The 19,964-nt window shown below is 43.4% G+C and overlaps 1 protein-coding gene across 2 annotated transcripts in view; it reads left to right on the plus strand.

The window, feature by feature from the left end:
* The first annotated feature begins 1,115 nt into the window (after positions 1 to 1,115).
* Positions 1,116 to 19,964, plus strand: part of RIPOR2 (RHO family interacting cell polarization regulator 2) — a 97,496-nt gene continuing 78,647 nt past the window's right edge. The window contains exon 1 of one of the 2 annotated variants that reach the window (XM_081919431.1): positions 1,116 to 1,314. In XM_081919431.1, coding sequence (XP_081775557.1) covers positions 1,230 to 1,314 — 85 coding nt within the window. In that variant the 5' untranslated portion in view covers positions 1,116 to 1,229. The remainder of the gene's footprint in view (positions 1,315 to 19,964) is intronic. The other variant, XM_081919428.1, reaches the window with a different exon arrangement.

Below are 19,964 nucleotides of genomic sequence, written 5' to 3' on the forward strand. Positions count from 1 at the left end.
GTGCACATTAACCTGATCGTGGAACAAAAATATAGTACTTCTCAATAGGGAATCATTTGTGCCAGTCTGCAATATGCTGCTTTTGCTAGGTACAAAAAAACAAGTACACCGTCTCCATTGGTTTTAATAAAATGTCCTGTGTACACAGCCATTAGCAATTGTTTGTCAAGCAAAATGATACTTCCCAGTATAATTTCCAATCCCTTTCCTTATTGCAAAAAGCTCTAATTTTGGTGGAGTGCTAAATCAACTTTAATGGCACAACCGGCATTTGCTATATGTGAATCCTACCCAAAAAGAGCAACAGTCTGCAAGGGACCTTGGGTTGTTTTTGCTGCCAAAGGGTGCTTCCAGACAGAGGGGACAGAGTGGGCGAGGGGGCTCAGTTTACAAAAAAAAAGCTTGTCGAAATACTGCAAATCGGGCGTTGGCCAAAGGTTTGTTGGTGCTTGTTATCGGGCCCAGAAACATTACAAGCGCGAAGTGGCATGCACGAGAAGCACCAGTCCTACAATAATCTGGCTTCACATGTGGAAGCCGCCCTTCCATTTCTTCTTCGTTTTAAAATAAATATTTATCTATTGAAGAAAGTTTTCAGCAATACAACCATCTGCCCCCAGTCCATCCCTCAGTATCTATAACATCACAAGGCACAAATATGTGTGCGTGCGTGAGAGAGAGAGAGAGAGGTTTTCTTTCCTGTGTCTGGTGCAAAAAGTCTGCATGCACAGTGGAGCATGCTGCGCGCCCTTCCCCGAGAGACCCTTCTGAGGAAAAAGAGCCCCCGTTCCCAGGAGCTTGGCTTCTGAGAGGCGCGCGCCAGGTGAGCGGGGCGGGCGCGCGCCAGGTGAGCGGGGCGGGCGCGCGCCTCTCCCCGCCACGGCAGGTAACCTGGAACCTGCCCTCGCGCCCACACGCCGAGCCTCCGGGCTGGATGAAATTACGCGCCTCTCGCCCTCATGCATAAAACATGGCGCGGGAGGAGGGGGAGGCGGCGGGCGACCGCGCGGAGCCCAGCAGCCCAGCCGCCTGTCCCGCGTCGCCGGGCTTCCCCAGAGCTGCCGCTGCTGCTGCTGGTGGGCCCCACGCCCCACCGGCCAGAGAGGAAACTGGGTGTCCTCGCTTCCCGCTGGGCCCGCGTCCCCTGGGCGCGTGGATTTACGCAGCGCTTCGCGCGCCGCCTTGGAAGCCGCCGCCGCCGCCGCTTCGAGCTGCAGCCTCTGGTGACCATGGAGCTCCCTCCGCGCCTGAACTGCCGCTGCCTGCTGGGGAACCGGCCTTGGAGGCGCAGGACCAAGCGGGGGCCTTTCAGGAGTAAGTGCGCCTGCGAGGCGGGCGCCTTGGATTGGGCCTGGCTTGCCCCTTCCTCTTCTGCTGCCTTCCCTCCCTCTGCCTCCCTCTCTACCAGAGACCTGTAAACCACTGGTATCTTCTTCAGGGGGTTTGCTCCAGGAAGATCACCACTATTTTATTTTATTTTATTTTATTTAAAATAGCTACTACTGTACATCTTTAAATTGCTGTACAGTACTGGATTATCTCACATGTCAAAGTCACTGGCGTGAACGAAAATTTCCAACGCCTTACAGTTTTTGAGTTATAGCTCGGTTGGTAGAGCATGAGACTCTTAATCTCAAGATCATGGGTTCAAGTCCCATGTGGGGTGAAATATTTGAACCGGATGATCCTTGTGGTCCCTTTGAACTATTCTGTGATTCCGTGAAAGGGGGGATGAAAATTAGGGAAATGTTATATACATGCGCCATGCACTTTTTAAAGCAATTTTTTAAAAGCAATGTGGGCTGAAGTCGCTTGTGACTGGGCCCCTTCTGGATTATGGGCCCTGAAACTTCAACTTCATTCGTTTCATAGCAGATCCTCCCTGATCGACCCCCATCACTGACTGCCTTTTTGTCTGCACAAATGGAACTTAATTCCATTAGCTAACTTGATGAAGTGGCTCAGCTTCTTTACAGCATGAAAGAACATGCTGAGTAGTCGCACAATTAATTGAATATCTATTAATTAAATGCCCATTCCCTGCCCCTCACTAACTTTACAAGGAAGACAGTTGAATCAGGGAAACATTTTCAGATGATTTCATTGTGCTTAAGTAGTCTAAACTGATGAATGATTAGCAGGGCCATAAGGCACATTGAAGGAGCTGCCAGAGGTGGCAGAACCTCACTGGGACAGTGCCACCATGGGTGCCCCCACCCACTGCCACCCCATCTGGCTCCAGAGAAGCAAGGAGAAGGGGCAGCGACAGGTTCTGACAAGCTCTCATGAAATATTGCTGCTGCTACCACTTCTCCTCATGGGTGCCACCTGAACCTGGAAGCCATGCAAAAAACCTAAGCCACACAACCCCAGCTACACCTTTCCCTTTCACCTTAGGCAGTGAAACAGGTCGGGCTGCCCCTGATGATTAGGCCTAGACTGTTAGGCTGTAATTCTAGTAAATAAGTTGCTGGATTCATGCTTTTGCAAGCCTTGTGTGATATTTCAAAGACTAGTTGGGATTCTCTAGCAGAGTGTTCTTCTGCTTGTCAAGAACTTATCCAGGTTGAGGTTCCACAGCATGGAAGCCATTTAAAAGCCATGCACCCAAAACACAGGTGTGCCTGAGTGTGGAGCTTACAGAGAAAGCTATGTTGAGGTGTATGGCATTTGATGTGCTTAGAAAGTCCCTGCCACCAAATCCATCCATCCATAACGCTTAGGTAACACAGATAATCCTTACACAGTTCAGACTTCATTTGGAACACAAGCGCAAGGAAAGGGGCATATGACAACTAGCTGACTACAGCTGTAGTGTGCAGGTTAAGTCACATGCACAAACACAAATATATGCTACATGTTCTTAAGGAATCAAGCATGGAAACATGTACCCATTTTGCAGATCGGGCTCTCTGAGGCCAATAATTTATATTCCAATGGAAACAAGCCACCACCTTGGTCTTATGCAGAATTAGGTTTGGCTAACTCTGCATAGAATTTAATTGCAACGCTCATACAATACAGCCCCCCTGGATTTTTTGTGGTCACATAAAAAAGTTTGGGGAGGACTGTAGCTCATTGACAGAGCATCTGCTTTGCATGCAGATAGGGCTGGGAGATACTCTTGCCTGAAACCCTGGAGAGTCAGTGTTATCAATACTGAGTTAGATGGACCACTCCATATAAGGCACTTTCCTATTTTCCTATCGAAAGTAGGAGGAAATGGAAACCTGTGGTTCTTGCTTGGATCATAGCAAGGCTGATTCTATGCATGCTTACTCAGAAGTAAGCCCCTTGGTGTTTCTCTGGCTTACTCCTAATGCTTGCAGTGCTCTTTCCCCACCAAACCCACTGCCAAAGTCTGCTGATGACACTTGAAGTTTCCATCAGAAAGCAAAATAACAGTAGCAACAGCGTTGCTACACTTCACCAAAAGGTGAAGACCTCTCTGCTTTTATCACTGCACTCCATTTCAGTGGAGTTTTTTTTTATCTTTGCTAACAGAATATATTTCCAGGCCTGGTGCAAATGTCACATCACACTACTGACCTCTTAAACCAAGGCTCCTCTCCTCCCCCCCCCCCCCACATCCTTCACTGGGGAAAACTAATACAATTAGCTTCAAATTCAGTATGCTAACCAAGTTTAGCAACAGTGTAAAACATGCCACACCATGGTTGATGCTGGCAAGAGATGTGAAGATGCTGGAAGATGCATGCTTCCTTATTTTCTTATTTCCTTACAAAAGAGGAAATAGGAAGCTGTGAAGTAGAAGAGGAAAGTGTGGCCCTTCAGATGTTGCTGGACTCTAAATCCCATCAGCCCCAACCCTTATGGACAACTGTATGGGGAGGTGATAGGAGTTATAGGCCAGCAACACCTGCAGGGCAACAGGTTCCACAGCCCAACTTTAGACAGAAGGGCGTTCTGCATCAGGCCCACTTTTATCAGTGGGTACCCACAATACACAGGTGGCCTGTGCTGGTCCGATGCAGATCACTGCTTATCCAAATGGATAATATGTATGTATGTGCAGCCAGCTATCCTTCTCTTAGGGCTGCCGGGAGAAGGGCTGGTGGCATAAAATTCTCATGCATGCATAGAGGTGATGGGGAGGTTGTGAAGGGTGACTGGATCAAGCCTCAAGGCATGGCAAAAGCCCTGTAAAATGTATTACCAAGTTGGGTAGAGATGAGCTGAAAATGAGTGACCCACATCCCAGTGAAGTCAGTAGCAGCGCTCCAGCACAAAACTATTATTCAAGGCACAATTCCCCCCCCCCTCCTTTTGCCTTAATTTGATGAAGATACACAGGTTCTTCAAACTCTTTAGACAGGCAGCTATGTGCATGTTTAATAAATGGATAACCTGTCATCCTTCCTGCCCCTCTGGCAAGCGGACAGTGAGTTAGGCTGTAATGTTTTTTATACCAAAGGATGGCTATTTTAGATCAGTTTGTATGCTGCATGACAGTCTTAAACCCTGATGAAGAGAACAAGACAAATGTTTTTGTTGTTGTTGTTTTCTTCAATATTGGAACAAGATTGGTGGAGAGGGACATCAGCACCTTTGATTTGAGAAGCTGGTTAATGCACACAACAAGTGAAAAACTGTAAACGAGGCAGTAGCTGATGGGCGAAAGCAGGTTATTTGCCATGGCAGCCTGGCTTAAGCCTGAGGCAATCATTTGAGTTGATATTGTGAAATATACAATAATTGCAAGAACCAGCATTAACCTACTTATCCACGGTTAAATGTGATGCTGAAAAGACTTTGGGGTCTTGCAACCCTTGAGATGGAAGGGCAGCGAGGTGGGTGGGTGGGTGTGGATTGGCTGCTTTATAAAGAAAGCCTCAATTGTTTGGAACCGCAGCGCTGGCTGCAATTTCATTGATTTCCAAACATGTAACCCAGAAACGTCAGAGAAACCTGTAATAGAAGACTTCTAAGAAGAATGCAAATGTGCTTTGGGTTCCCTGTAATTGCTTGTTTTTATTGTGTTCTTGTGACAAATGTAGGCTGTGGAGGGACCACAGCACATGTTTTGAATGCAGTTAAGTTGCAGGTTCAGTCCCTGGTGCCTCCAGCTGAAAATGTCAGGTATCAGTTGATGGGGAAAGGTCCTAGCCTGAAAGGTTGAAGAATCTGATGCCAAGCAGAGCAGACAGTAAAAACCTGGCCTTGTATAAAGCAGCTCTCCCTATGTGCCCTTTTAAACTTATTTTAATATAGAAGCTACTTAGGATGGACCAAACTCACAGATGAACTCTTCAACCATCATATTTCATCTGCGTTGTCATGAGCCCTGTGGAGATGGTCAGATGCCAAGGAGGAAAGGGAGGAGCTTGGAGAATTGCAGCCAAAGGACTCATGGGAGGTTCCTAGCATGATGGAGGAGCTGAAATTGGGCATCTGGGGGGGGTGTCTGATCCACCCCATCTCCAATGCCAGCAGTGGCAACATGAACAAGCCTTGCATAGCTGCTCAGAGGAGTGCCCATTTGATTGCCCAGTCCCAGGACTCAGGATGCTTGCTGCGCAAATAGCTGTGTCTGCTCCCTACTTTAAAATGAAGCTGCAGGAGGCATGTTGCTTGTTGGATCAATGTGTTTGCTAGTCCTGAGGCATGTATTCTTGCCTGTTGTGTACCTGCTGAACCTTGTAACCTGTACTATGCCTTATGCACCAATTTGATTTGAGCATTATCATCTTTAGCAGAACTCGAGCTGGGAGTTGCAAATTTTCATATTTCAGCGAGAGCCCGGACAGGCACAGTTTTTGTTGATGAAGTAGATCCTTTAGGCCTATATGAGTTGTCATCAGCTTCTAAAATAATGCACATTGACTGTTCATTGTTGCTCAGGCTCCCCCCTTTTAACTATTTCCGAATAAACAAAATGGAGACTTTAAAATGGGCCTGTATATAATCTTCCTTTGCCCCATCAAGCCAAATGCAGCCCATTAACAATGTATGGCAAGTCACAATGGACTTTCTGCCTAGGACTATGAAATGGCAGGCCACATTGCAGGGCTGGATGGACTGTGGTCAGTTTGGCGAGTCACAATTTCTGTTGGATTCCTTTTAAAGTGTGCATTTTTGACTTTGCAGATTCTGCCATTATCATTCTCTTTTTCCCTAGAAGCATTCCTTCCTCTGACAAGGCTGCTCACATTGCATTCAGCCTCCGTTGAATAGGCTTTGTTACTTGAGATTCTCTTGAACCCAAAGTAGTGCATAGGGTGGTTGCTATGACAACACAGACTAACAGCTTTTACCACCCTTTGGGTAGCTTACAGGATGAATATGCCGTGTAGCCAAAGGGAAACTCATTGACAAGAATAGCAGCTCAATAAGAGTTTCTCATATATTCCTGCAACATGGTGTTGGCTTCCCTGAAGTGATACTTAGTATGCAATATGGGGAGAACTTGGTGTGTAGCTAAATGTTGCAACACACCTAAATTATCTGTCATTTCCTTTTTGAGTCTCACTACAAGTTTCACTTTCCTCATGTACAGTTCTTGCATTTTGTTCCCTGGTGCGTTTAAATGACTGGAAAACCAGCTAGCCTTCCTGCTTTCTTGTTCTTCTCTTCCAAATTGCCTTAACTTTGTTTCAACTCACACAACTCCCCAGCTACAGTTGCGAATGAAAATATATGAATACCTTCCAAACAAATCATCCCATCATGGTTTTAGGCTATAGTGTTGCAGCAGTAAGCCAGGGAGGGAGGGTAGTGGTGGGGAGAGATTCCATTATTTAAAATAAACTGGAAAGTATGGGCAGTATTCAACTACCACGCTCCATCCGTTCAGGAATTTCCTCTTGTGCAACAACACTTTTCTGGGTCTCCTTCTGCACACCTTCACTAGAGGGTTGAGGGAACCCCCAGATCAGGTTTAGGGGAAGGAGAGAGAAAGGAGGGCTCATTGCACAAGCAGAAATCCTTGTGTGCTGATGGAACAGTCGCATAGTGCTACATTGGATAGAACCCTCTGCAAGGGTTTGATTGAGCCTTATCAGCAGCCAGCAAGACAAGTATCCTGAAGCTGTGCACATCATTGCGGGAGACTTCAACCATGTTGAACTTAAAACAGTGCTCCCAACGCTCTATCAGCATGTGAAATGTCCCACAAGAGGGGACAAGACACTGGATAAAGTTTATTCGAATGTAAATCACGGCTATAGGGCTTTACAGCTGCCACATTTGGGCCAGTCCGACCATATGTCTCTGTTCCTGGTACCAGCATATATCCCACTCAGGAAACGGGCTCCCACAATATCAAGGACTGTTAAAATCTGGCCTGAAGGTGCTATTCACCAGCTGCAGGACTGTTTTGAGAGAACCAATTGGGATATTTTCGATCGTTCAGACCTGGAGGAGCACACGGCGGCAGTTCTGTGCTATATCAATCACTGCACAGACACTGTCACAGTAAATAAATCCATCCGGTTTTACCCCAATCAGAAACCCTGGATGAATAGAGAGGTCCAGTGCCTGTTGCGGGAAAGGAACAGGGCTTTCAGGTCGGGCGAGGTGCAGCTTTACAGTGTGGCAAGAGCAAACTTGAAGAGGGGTATTCGACGGGCAAAACTGGATTATAGGCAGAGGATTGAGGATAATTTAAGGAGCAACAACACAAGACAGATGTGGCAGGGGATTCAGCATATTACCAACTACAAACCTAACCTTGGTGCTGTTGACGGTGACCCTTTGCTGGCGGAGGAGCTTAACCTCTTCTTTGCTCGCTTCGAGAAGGAGCCACCTGAGACGCCGGTATTACAGCCACCAGCCCATAGGGGCCCCTCATTCACTGTAGAGGAGCACGAGGTGAGACAGGTATTGAGGATGGTGAATCCGAGGAAGGCTGCTGGACCTGATGGCATCACTGGAAAGGTGTTGAAGGGCTGTGCGGATCAGCTGGCGAGGGTCTTTACTAAGATCTTCAACAAGTCCTTACACCAGTCTATTGTCCCACCCTGCCTGAAGTCGTCAACTATTGTTCCTCTGCCTAAAAAACCCACAATCAGTAGTTTGAATGACTACAGACCAGTTGCTCTGACTCCAATCATCATGAAGTGTTTTGAGAAACTGGTGCGCCGTCACATTATTTCCTGTCTTCCATCAACTTTTGACAACTACCAGTTTGCATACAGGGCAAATAGATCCACAGAAGACAGGAGATGTGAGGCTGCTGTTTGTGGATTTTAGCTCTGCTTTTAACACTATCCTCCCCCATAGACTGGTGTCCAAGCTAGAGGCGATTGGACTCTCCAACTCCACCTGTCTCTGGGTTTTGGATTTTTTGTCAGAACGTTCTCAGAGGGTTAGAGTAGGGTCACATATGTCCAAAGCCCTTAGCCTTAACACCGGCTCACCACAGGGTTGTGTGTTGAGTCCCCTGCTCTATACTCTCTATACGTATGACTGTACAGCCATCTATTCCAGCAACAAAATCATCAAGTTTGCTGATGACACTACGGTGGTGGGGCTCATTTCAGGAGGGGATGAGTCCGCCTATCGGGACGAGGTGGAGTGGCTCTGTGTTTGGTGTGGAGAGAACAATCTGGCTCTTAATACGGCTAAGACCAAGGAATTGGTGGTGGATTACAGGGAAAAAAAGGCGGACATTCAGCCCTTGTATATCAACGGGGAACGGGTGGAGAGGGTGGCGGAATTCAGGTTTTTGGGAGTGACTATCGATCAGGGCATGACTTGGAGCGCAAATACCACTGCTCTGGTGAAGAAGGCCCAGCAGAGAATTTATTTCCTCAGACTTTTAAAGAAGAACAATCTGAGTGAGAGACTGCTGGTGTCCTTCTACCGAGGCTCCATAGAGAGCATTCTCACATACTGTATTTGTGCTTGGTTCTCCAGTTGTACAGCTAGGGAGAGGAAGGTGCTCCAGAAGGTCATAACCACAGCCCAAAGGATTATTGGTCATCCTCTCCCATCTTTGGAAGAACTGTACGGTTCCCGTTGTCTTAGGAAAGCAAACAACATCCTGCAGGATTCATCTCACCCGGGATACAGTCTGTTTGCTCTACTGCCTTCTGGCAGGAGATACAGAAACATCAAGTCAAGGACAAATAGACTGAAAAATAGTTTCTATCCAAGAGCTGTGGCCTTTTTGAATGCTGTAACTCGATAGTGTGACCTGGGAGTTTGATGGGTGTGGGTGTGGGTGTGGCTGGAATGTGGTTTGTTTGGTTGTTGTTGTTGTTTTGCTTTTGTTGTTTTTTAAGGGATGGCATCCAATTTCGTTGCACTTGTGCAATGTTGCACTTGTGTAATGACAATAAAGAATCTATCTATCTATCTATCTATCTATCTATCTATCTATCTATTGTGCTAGAATACTTGTCTGTCTCTTTCAGGAGACATACTACCTCTGCTCTCTCTTGCAGCCTTGATAGGCTGGGGAAGGAGAGCCAGCTGTAATGGGGTCCAAATGCAGATCTATTGCAACTGCGTGGCCTTGAAGTACTAGGGAAAGGGCTGTGCTTTTCCCAGCTCTTTCAGGTCTGAGGAGGTGCCTGAATGAATTTATGTGCTAGTACAGAGCCAGCACAAGTCTTTTAACAAGACAGAGATAGCATTGTTTGCTCTGTTAAAGATGCTTATACCAGGAGGTGGACAGGAAGAGCTTGTCTCTGTTGGTTCTGCCACATGTTTTGTGACTTCCAGTATCCCTGATCATGGTATCCTGCTGGAATGGGTCTTGGATCACCATGCTTTATTTATTTACTTCATATATATGTTAGAGATATGTTAATTTATATTAACATATTATGCTAATCCATGATTTGTTACCACCATGGTTTGCTTCACAAACCGTGAGTCATCTGACAGATGCGCAAGCATGACTTGTTTATTCAAAGCTTGATTTGTTTTCACAATCCTCTTGCTGTATGTCTCTGTAGCTTGATAGGTGCCTGTTGTGGGATGGACAAACAAACCATGGTTAAGCAAAGCTGTTGGGCTCAGACATACTGCCAAACCACAGTTAAAGCAAGTCATGTTTCCTAAGCCGGCAACAAACCACATCATAGTTTGTTGGTATTGTTACTCTGGTGGGCTGGATTTTCACATTCAAACAAACCATAGTTAGTCTGAAGAATCCATAGCTTAGCTTAGCATTATGTGCAAAGTCAGACCACAGTCTAAGTTGGCATCGTGCAGCTTCCTATGCTAGAAAAGAATGTTTTTTTTTCTTTCTTTCTTTTATGAATTCATTAGAATTGTAGGATTTTATACAAATTGTGGTACACAGCAGAGACACGATGACTGAAATGCTCTTCTAATACAATCAAAGTTAATGTACCAGAGAACCAAATAGAACATTAAATGTCAGCATCCAACAAAAAGAAAATGAACCAGAGATATAATATTGTTTGAAGTTGGGTCTAGGGGGCTTAAATTAGTGAATGGCTCAGTTGCAGATGAGGTTGAGTGAAACTGTAGAGGAACCATCTGTAGTGATAAATTTTAGCATTTAAAATTCAGATAATCATTCTCCGTTTTAAAGCACTTCTATTATGTTTTATCATGTTACACATAAGCTCAGGTTTATAAATGGTACAGGAAATATCATTATGATATATTTTTACAGCATTTGCATGTCACAGGCAGCCTCTGTGCTATATTCAGATCATATAGAATTCAGATCACTAAAGAATCTAATTATGGAGAACTGCTGGGTTTACACAGCTGTCACTTAAATTCTAGGTTGGTGCTTTTAATTTAGTTCACCCATGGTGAAAAAGTGCATTGCTGATCTATTTTAATATCTTTGGGAAACAAACAAAAACAGCAGTATGTAAATTGACTCAGTGCATTCTCCACCCAGTCAACTGGATAGCGTGACATTTGCTCTTTTGCTGAAATCTCCAGTGGCTAGCTCACTCTTCTGTAAAATGGGTGACATATTTTTCTGCCATATATATTTGACCTAGTTAAGTAGATTACATTCAGAAAAGGGAAAAAGTGATGGCACAAGCTTTGATGTGGTGCCTCCGTTATACAGTAGATGCCAAAACATCTATATTCAAGGACGGTTATATATACATGGAGCAAATCTTCCGAAGTATTAAGTTCAGATATTTCAGAAGGCAAAGAACAAGGGCAATTTAAAACCAAAACCATTGAGGTCTGTTTAATGCCAAAGGCTTAAGGGGCATTCCTGAGGCCCTGCTATGCCAAAAAGCAGCATAATGTAGTTAGGATCCTATGTACTTCCTGAAATAAAATGATCAGTAAAATGATAGCATTTTAAGCAGGAAAAAATATACCAATACCAGCAGACACCCCAACAACGTATGTGGTATCATTCATGGCGGTGCACACTAACAGTGTTTGTAAATTAGACATGCACACATGGAACCAAGGAACACATAGTGATGGCAGAATGGCCCCATGAAGTGAATGCACCAGTACACACACAAAACTAACTGAACAAAGAAAACGGCTGTTAGCACTACTGTGCTTCGTGAGCCAGGCAGTGGACACGCTTTAGAGCTCCCTGCAGATAGAGGCTGAGTTCCTTCCCATTACAAATGAACTTGCACACCAGGGTGTTATTGTGATGATGACATCTATTTAGATGGTGCTTTTGTAATAATGTGTTGGTTCTATTTGTTAGATACAACAAAGTGTGTGTGTGTGTGTGTGTGTGTGTGTGTGTGTGTGATGAAGAAAAATAAACTAGGGCAGAGGAAGAAGCTTAAATATTTTTAAATCTACATTGTCCACTAAGTGGCAGTGTGACTAGGCTCCAGAAATGAGTTCTTTTGTATCTGATACGGCATGCCAAAAGTGAGAAGCAAAGAATAAAAACTACACAATGGGAGGAAAAAGGTGATTGATGTAGTGGAATATAGTGGGAACATAGTCACTGCTCCCCTGTCATACAGCGATAAAACATTTGCTATGCCCAGAGTCCAGCAAAAAAAGAAAATAAGTCTGTCTGGCACAGAGAACGACTATGATTGCACTACAGCAGGGCTCCCAGTTTCACGAGGGTGTCCTGAGGTAGAATTTTCAGTGCATAGCAACACAATGATTGCTGCAGTAGCATCCAAAAACCTTTTCCCATTGCACCAGGACATGCTAGTAGCACTGAGCTGGCCCCCCACAATGTTCGCACCACACACAGCCTTGAAATGTAGGCAGAGAAGGTGCATGGAGAGGTGGACCAAGGCAGGACTCGCAATGATTCAGTTTCATGTTGCTGTAAGTGCCTTTGGCTACCACTGCACCAGTGGTAATGCAACTCTATACTCCTGAAATACAATAGCATTGGGCTGCAATGTGCTTTCGTTTAAGAGGTGGTACTGCAAGATGTTCCCTGCTTGCTTTGTCAAGGATGACACAGGAACTTCACCAGCAGTAACCACACTACAAGCAGCACTGAAGTTCTAGATCAGGGATAGGGAATCTGTAGCCCTCCAGATCTTCTGGGTACAATTTCCATCAGGCCTAGCCAGCATGGCCAAGGATTATTTATTTAGTCATCTCAGGAGTAGCACTACAAGACACTGGAAACTCTGTCTTTTCCCAACCAGCAAGCCTTGGGTAGTCAGGCCAACCTCCCCTCCCATCTGATGGTGCTATTAGTGAACATCAGGTCAGTCTACAACAAAACAACACTCCGTTGCAGCACGCTGCTGATGAAGGAGCTACTTGTAAACTGCTGTGTATTACTGAGACCTAGGTGGGAAAGATTTGACTCAAACTTTGCCCATTGGTTACTTGTTGCAGGCAGCTAGGTGGGTTCATATAACCCCAATCCTTAAAACACTGCACTCTCTGCCTGTGAGTTACTGGGTCCAGTTCGAACCATTGGTACAAGTGTATAATGCCCTATAATAGGTCCAGAACCCATGCTCTTAATGGACAGCCTCCTCCAATACCAATCGATCAATGCTTTGATCCAAGGAGATCCTGCTTAAGATCCTGGCAATGGACATGACCCGTGGTGTGTGATGACTTGAGATGGGTGCTTCTTGGTGGCTGTGGAATTTCCTGTGTGATCATCCCCTATGTTGTCATGTTTTAGATATCAACTGAAAACATTTTTATTCGTTTTGAGACATATTTTTTCCTCTGGGTCTTAACAGTTTTGTTGTGCTGCTGTATCATGTTTTGTTATTTTAGTTTTCTAATCATTGTGTACAATGATTAGAATCATTGTGTACAATTCTGCCATTTCTACCTGTTTGCTTATGTACCTCTTTCCATAGTTTTTGGAACACTTTCCAAAACTTTTGTCTTGAAAGAAAATGGATACGGTGCTATGCAAAATTACTTTGCCATCCCACTTGGTTTGAGGCAGTCCTGGGTTCTGCTGCAAGATCTCTTTTTTGCTGTGACAGATGAAAGCAATAGGGGAATTCCAATAAAATATGAGCCACGGATGTGAATAAAGATCACTAAAGCAGTTGTTTCATTGCTGAACATCTATATGCCTTGAAGAATCTGTAGATATATAGGGTTTACAAGACAGTGCTTTGTTCTTGAAATGATAGTAAAACTTTGTGAATGGTACAAAGGCCAGTGTTGAGTCAGGTTTCATTTGCACTCATTATGTGTTTGTTCCAAAAATATACAGCAAAATGGCAACAGAGGCAACTGTATGAAAATTCCTAGGTCCTGTTACAATTTAATGTGACCAAGAAACAGAGCCCAGGGTGAAGTTATGTTGGTGAAGTGGCTGGGCTATGCAGAAAGAAGAGTTTCAGCTCAGTGGTTTGCATGAATGTTGTGATGGATCAGATCAGAGGTCTATCAGTAATCCAGCATCTTGTTTTCCGCAGTGGGCAACCAGCTGCCTATGGGAAATCCTCAGGCAGTACATGATGGCAATAGGCATTTCCTTTGTTTCTCATCAGCAAATGGTATTAGGAGACGTGGTGCCTGTGATCGTGGATGTAGTATGTACATCAGTTAGCCTGATCAATTGGGAGTTTGCTATAGCTCTTCTAAATTTCTGAAGAAACCTGTTGAGTTTGGATTCATTTGCCTTTTCCTGGAGTACATATATGGTGCAATAAGTAACTGAGGTTGAGAGGGTGACTGCTTTCCCCAGTGGTGGAAATGTTTCACATTCCAAGTTGGTGGTTTGGCATCTCAGCTTCCATTCATATAAATTTTCAGCAATTTTCAGCTGTGCTATAAACAGCATCTGCTTGGAAGCCTAGGAGCTTCAAATGCCTAAAGGAAACAAAAGTTGCTGTGGTGTAGCATCTGTGTCTGCTGCCTTTGTTCTTCACTGATATAATTTAGGACATGTCATCCTCTTTCATCTCTAGAAGGTTTTATGGAGAGGAGAAAAAGCTAGCACGTGTCTGCTATTTAATTTGAAGATTTTATATTCTTTGTGGTCTGGCTTCTTATTTATGTTTACTAGCTATTACATAGGTCATAGCCCGACAGATTGTTATAGATGAGCCAGCATACTTATCAGTAGAGATGTGGTAGCCAGGACAGGGGAAGGGTAAAAAAAGAAACAGGTAAATTTTGCCTCCTTGTTTATTTCTAACTACTTTATATCATGTTTTCCAGGGGAAAAATATTGGGGGACACTGGAAAAAGTGTCTATGAAAAGCAATTTTTTTTTTAGAATGATTGAGATGCTGTTAAAGTTTTTTTTTTAATCAATCAAAACAATAGAGAATGGTATTTGTGACATATACAACTGTCAGAATGAAGATTGATTTCTCCACCTAGAGGATGCGGCCATCTTTGTAAGAAGAGCATGAATTGCTGCTTGTCTTCTTCCAAAGACCTTTGGTTCGATTTGGAGACAGTCAAGCTAAATATTCTGCTTCTGCTGTCATTCTGGCTTTGGTCCTCCCTTCTGGTCAAACCTATCACCTATTCCTGATTGGCACAGATACCCTTCTGTGGGTTGTTTTTTTTTTAAAAAAAGCAGCTTATTGTCCAGTCTTGCTGGAGAATAAAAATATCAGAAGGTGTTAGAGCAGAAACAGGAAAAGAACTGTTGTGTATGCCAAAGCTTAAGAGGAAAAATCTGAAATGTTGGGTGAGAAATGAGGTCTAACAAATGCCCACAGAAGAAATATGTATTGAACTGGATATATTCATAATTTTGTTTATACAAAACTAGGCATCCCCCTGAAATTTCTGTTTTTTTTTTATTTGTAAAAAAAAAATATGTGTCGTCCCCCCCCCAGTTTCAAAATTTCCAGAAGTTTTACTTCTCTACTTCTTGCACTCACAGTTATTTGAAAGATGACTTTTAACACAAAAAAAGGAGTTGAGTAATTATCTTTCACAGTGAAACTTCACTTAGGATAGCTGTCAACCTTCTTGGAGCTCATTTATTTATATCCAGATCGATAGGAATTTCTAATTTGGCTTATAGTCCCCTTTCTTATGTGACAAAACACCTTTCCAACTCTATCACTGTCCTTTTAGTGACTAGTTTTCTTAGGTGCAGAACCCAACATTTTTACACTGATGGGGGTTTAGGCTATTGCTTTTGAGTAGCCTAAGGCAAATCTCATGAATAATCTGAAAGAAGAGAAATGGAAGAGAATATAAAATCAAACATATAATAAAGCACATATATAATACAACATGCTTACCCAATGTACTGTTTTGTCTTAAGATATTGAGGGGGGGGGGAGTGCAAGGCCACAAATTTACCAATCCATTTACTAAGCCTTTGCACTTTCAGCCAGAGAGGAAAATAAACTCTTGAAACTAATTTATGCATTTGATGTGTTTGTTTTAGCTAATGTGAATAGTGTGGTGTTAGAGGAGAATAAGACCACACACAACTGCTTCCATGGACAAGGAATGCTAAACTAGGTGTGTGGAGATCTTTTTTAGTGGAAGTAGCTACATAGCCCTGGTTTGCATGTTCACATTGTGCCAAACTATGGCTTAGCAGAACCATGTGCAGGCTCCTAGATAAGAGCTTGCTCCTACCAGATCCTTTTGGCTGCGACACCACACTCTGCAGAGGTGGGGAATCTATTAGGATGGTCTACTCTCAGAGGCTGAGGGACCAATGGGTTTCCAGATGGCTTTCATGAATTTTCCAGCTAATATGACTGGCACTCCTGTCAAAGCCCTGGCCAACCTCTGGAACATCCAAATGGCTCGGGCCATTGACACAATCGCCCCTGAGCACCCTTTCTCTCTTCATGGAGACTTTTTGGTCACCCTGTATGATGACCTCTGCTAGGAGAGAGACAGGGGAAATGCATGCCTGTTAATTCTCATTGACCTCTCAGCAGCTTTTGATACCATCAACCATGGTGTCCTTCTGGAGTGGCCATCTGAGTTATGGGTGGGTGGCACTGCTTTGTGATGATAAAATATAACCAAGAACAAGCATTTGTTTCCATTCATGCCTAGCAAAGAAAGAGCTTGCCCACAAGCCCCGATTTAGATGACATGCTAGAAAGTGGGAGGGAAGAGCAGAGTGGAGAAAGATTGGTTTAGTGTCAGAGAAGATGGGAAGAGAGCTGGCGAAGTGGACAGTGAGGGGACTTGTGGTTCTCTTAATGAAAACAAATGTTGAGCAACCCACTGAGAAGGCACTCTTATCACATACAGGAGGGAACTACTGGGTGCCACTGCTCCTGTACAGAGGGAGAACCACCTCCGCAATCCTGAGGCCCCCTCAACCACAGGCTCTGGTAACACATGCACACCAGGGATGCACTGCAACATTTTGTTGTGGAGCCCCACTTCTAATATAGTAACGGGAATACATACTGAACATTTCAGGGTATATATACACATATCCTTGCTAAAATGTAGCTGCTTCAGGAATGAAGAATAACAACAACTGGATAGTCTGCTAAAAGAAAATATTTGGGCTTCAAAAGTGCAGAGTACACAGGCATTTAGATCTCACAGTGCAGTGCATAGCTGCTCAGAAACAAGTCTCATAATTTTAGTGGACCTTAACTTCCAGGAAAGTTTCCATAGAGCTGTAGCATTGGTCAGGAACATTTCATCTAGTGAGCAACACAACATTCTGATTATCTCCTTTGGGAGTATGAAGTCATGGCTTTGCATTTGTAGAACTGAAACCTAAATTCTGGGGGGCTTCTTCAAGATCCAGGTCTGGCACCATTCAAACTATCGGGGGGCGGGGGGTGGAATATTGTTGTAGCTCTGAAAGCCTTATTTTGGAGATAATGAAATGGTTTGTGGTGTGTGTTTTTTTTAAAAAAAAGGTTTTACAAGGCTATATAAAATAAATTAAAGTTATTTTTATCATTTATATGATGGGCATGTTATTGCTCCTTCATATAAAAAATATTATTAGTTACTTTTAGCTAATAAAATGGAGCATTATAAGAAAAGCATAAGCATGCAGTTGAAAGCTAGAAGGCAACCTGAGCAAGGAAGCAGTGGGTGGGAAAGAGTTAAGGACCGTCTTCCAAGCCATTTTTCCACCCTCAATCACCCCTTTAAAAGTAATCTCAGCCCCACTCAAAACATTGCCTTGACACCATGGAGAAAAAGGTTGTTTTTACTATAAAAGAAGACAAAGAAAGAACCTTGCTTTATTCTACAGTAAAGTGCATTTCAGGAGTATTGGAACACAAATGGCATACATTCTACTCTATTCTTCTTTGTTGGAACATCATAAGGTGACTTCTCTTCTCATATGTGTATACCTTTCATCTCCAGGAGTGGTTAGATGAAAGTTGTACAGCAAATGTTCTAATGCTCCATCATTTGAATGAAGAAATGTCTCAGTACAAATGGATCTCTGTGGGGAAAATAGCTGGTCAGGGTTAAACCAAGCCAGTTGGCTGCAGCTCAACCCAGGAGTTGTCATGGGCAGCTTAGATGCCGAAGACTGGCAGGTGGCCAGTTCTTAAGCCTCCTGTGAATTAGGGTCTGTGGAGGTAGTCTGTTCCGGTTATAGGGATAATTAGAGGTGTAGTCAAGACACACAATCAATGGAGATAGCCTTGTTACTGCTCATCTTTCCCCCCCCCCCTTCTTCCTTTAAAAAATAGCAGACCCTGGACATGGATGTTGGCCTACTGATTGTTGGTGACATCATAAGCAGCATCCAATGAGTTATGGCTAGCCATGCAATGACAAGAATAGTTTGTGGGAAGAGTAACACCTTGCACTGACAACGTTGTTTTAGGCTGTGTACACATTACTGTCTACAATGTCTCCAGTGTGCTCCCACCACTGGTGTTTGAAGCTGAGTTCACGTGGTGTTAGGCACAATCTGTACAGATCCTGCCATTTTTTGATCAATATCCCTGTTTGATGCATTTTCCCTCCAGCCAGCTTCCATGCAATTTGAAAACGTAACCCACAGTTAAGCTGAGGTGGGGGCCACTTCAAACAGCCATTGTGCAGGCATGCATGGCAGCAAATGGGCCAGCCACAGCTTCATTGAATAGGAGTTGGGGAAGTTGTGAGTGTGATGAAACAAATCAGGTAGTGCACATTGCTTGAAGACACCCTTGCTCCCTCTCAGGTGTGTACAGTGACTAGGAACATAATGGAAGGAAACAACTGCACTGTGTGTTAAACCGCTAATGTGTACACATTAGCCTGAAGTTTTCCAATTTCTGAAAAATAGCAAAATTTAAATTTCTGAAACAAGATATTTTTTTAAAAAAAAAGTTATCTGACTTAAATATTTAGTCTGTCCAATAATAAAATCCTATATTTGGAGGATGGTGGAGCTGTGTTAGGGGTGCAGTGCCATGAAGATCAGCACAACTTCTGGTGTGTGGAGTCTTTCAGTGGTTAACATTTCAAAGACTACAACTGTTCCACAACATGAGAATTCTCTGATCCTTAATTAAGTAGCATTTATTGCTCTGTAAAAGAATAAATATAACATTACCAACAGTTCTATCCCCCGCAATTCAAACTTGGCGTCCAGCAGAATCAAATACATAATGGGGTCAACATTGTATCATTCATTTATCAGACAGGAAAGGGGAAATGTAAAATATGAATGAATGAGCTCTCACCAAGGTCTTAACTTCTACAGTACTGAAAAGAAGATTAGTGAAATACAAAAGGGTTCAAGATAAATTCTGAACAAGTTTCAGAATAATTTGTGGATATAGAACATGGATAAGAGGCATTCCAGTTCTTGTTTGAAACCTATTAAGGATATGGATAAGACAGTGTCTCCTCCCCCAAATTAGATTATGCTTCACACATACCCTTACTGTACCAATCTGAATCTGGTGAATGGAAGTAAATCGTTTGAATATTTAATAAACCGTTACTTCATCAACCAGTTGTTTGCACTGAATATTGTTGAGATAGATGGCACTTACATGCATGTTTAGAATTTGGTCCTTTGTCTGCTATTACAAACAGCTGTAGAATTATGATGAAAGAGGCATTTTGTAAGGTGCAGTCCATAGATTTGCACGCCACACTGGCTTCAAAAAGCAAAAAAGATGGCAATGGAACAATGATAAAGAAATGTAGAACTGTGGTTCCTATTGCAACTAGGACATTATTTAGTCAGGTTAGAAATATGAGCCAGCTTTCTCTAATCTTAGCTAAGGCTTAATAAGAAATATAAACCTATGAGCAACTGAGAGAAAATGCAGATGTCACATATTCATGGTCTGAGCTTGATGTCATGTTTCGGAAGTAGCTGTTTTTTTATTCAAATCCTCGCAAGAGCTCCAAATCTGAAACTATGAAAACATGGGCTTCATGTTTGGGGATTATGAATTCTGATGAGAGCTTCAGATTCCTGGGTGGTAGGGATGCATTACATTAGGAGAACGGATCTTCCTGCTGGCACATTTTTATCCGCTGAGAACATAATTGCATGCATGTCAAGTTTGATAGAGAATTGTAGCTCTTAAGTTTCTAAATGAGCTTAATGTTTAAAAGGACTAATTAAAGATCTGTATTTTTTTTTGGGGGGGGGGGAATCCATTACAGCAAGATTACAAGCAGTCCTTTTCTATTTT

Source organism: Podarcis melisellensis (assembly GCF_964234715.1).
Source record: "Podarcis melisellensis genome assembly, chromosome: 7".
Classification (NCBI taxonomy): Eukaryota; Metazoa; Chordata; class Lepidosauria; order Squamata; family Lacertidae; genus Podarcis; species Podarcis melisellensis.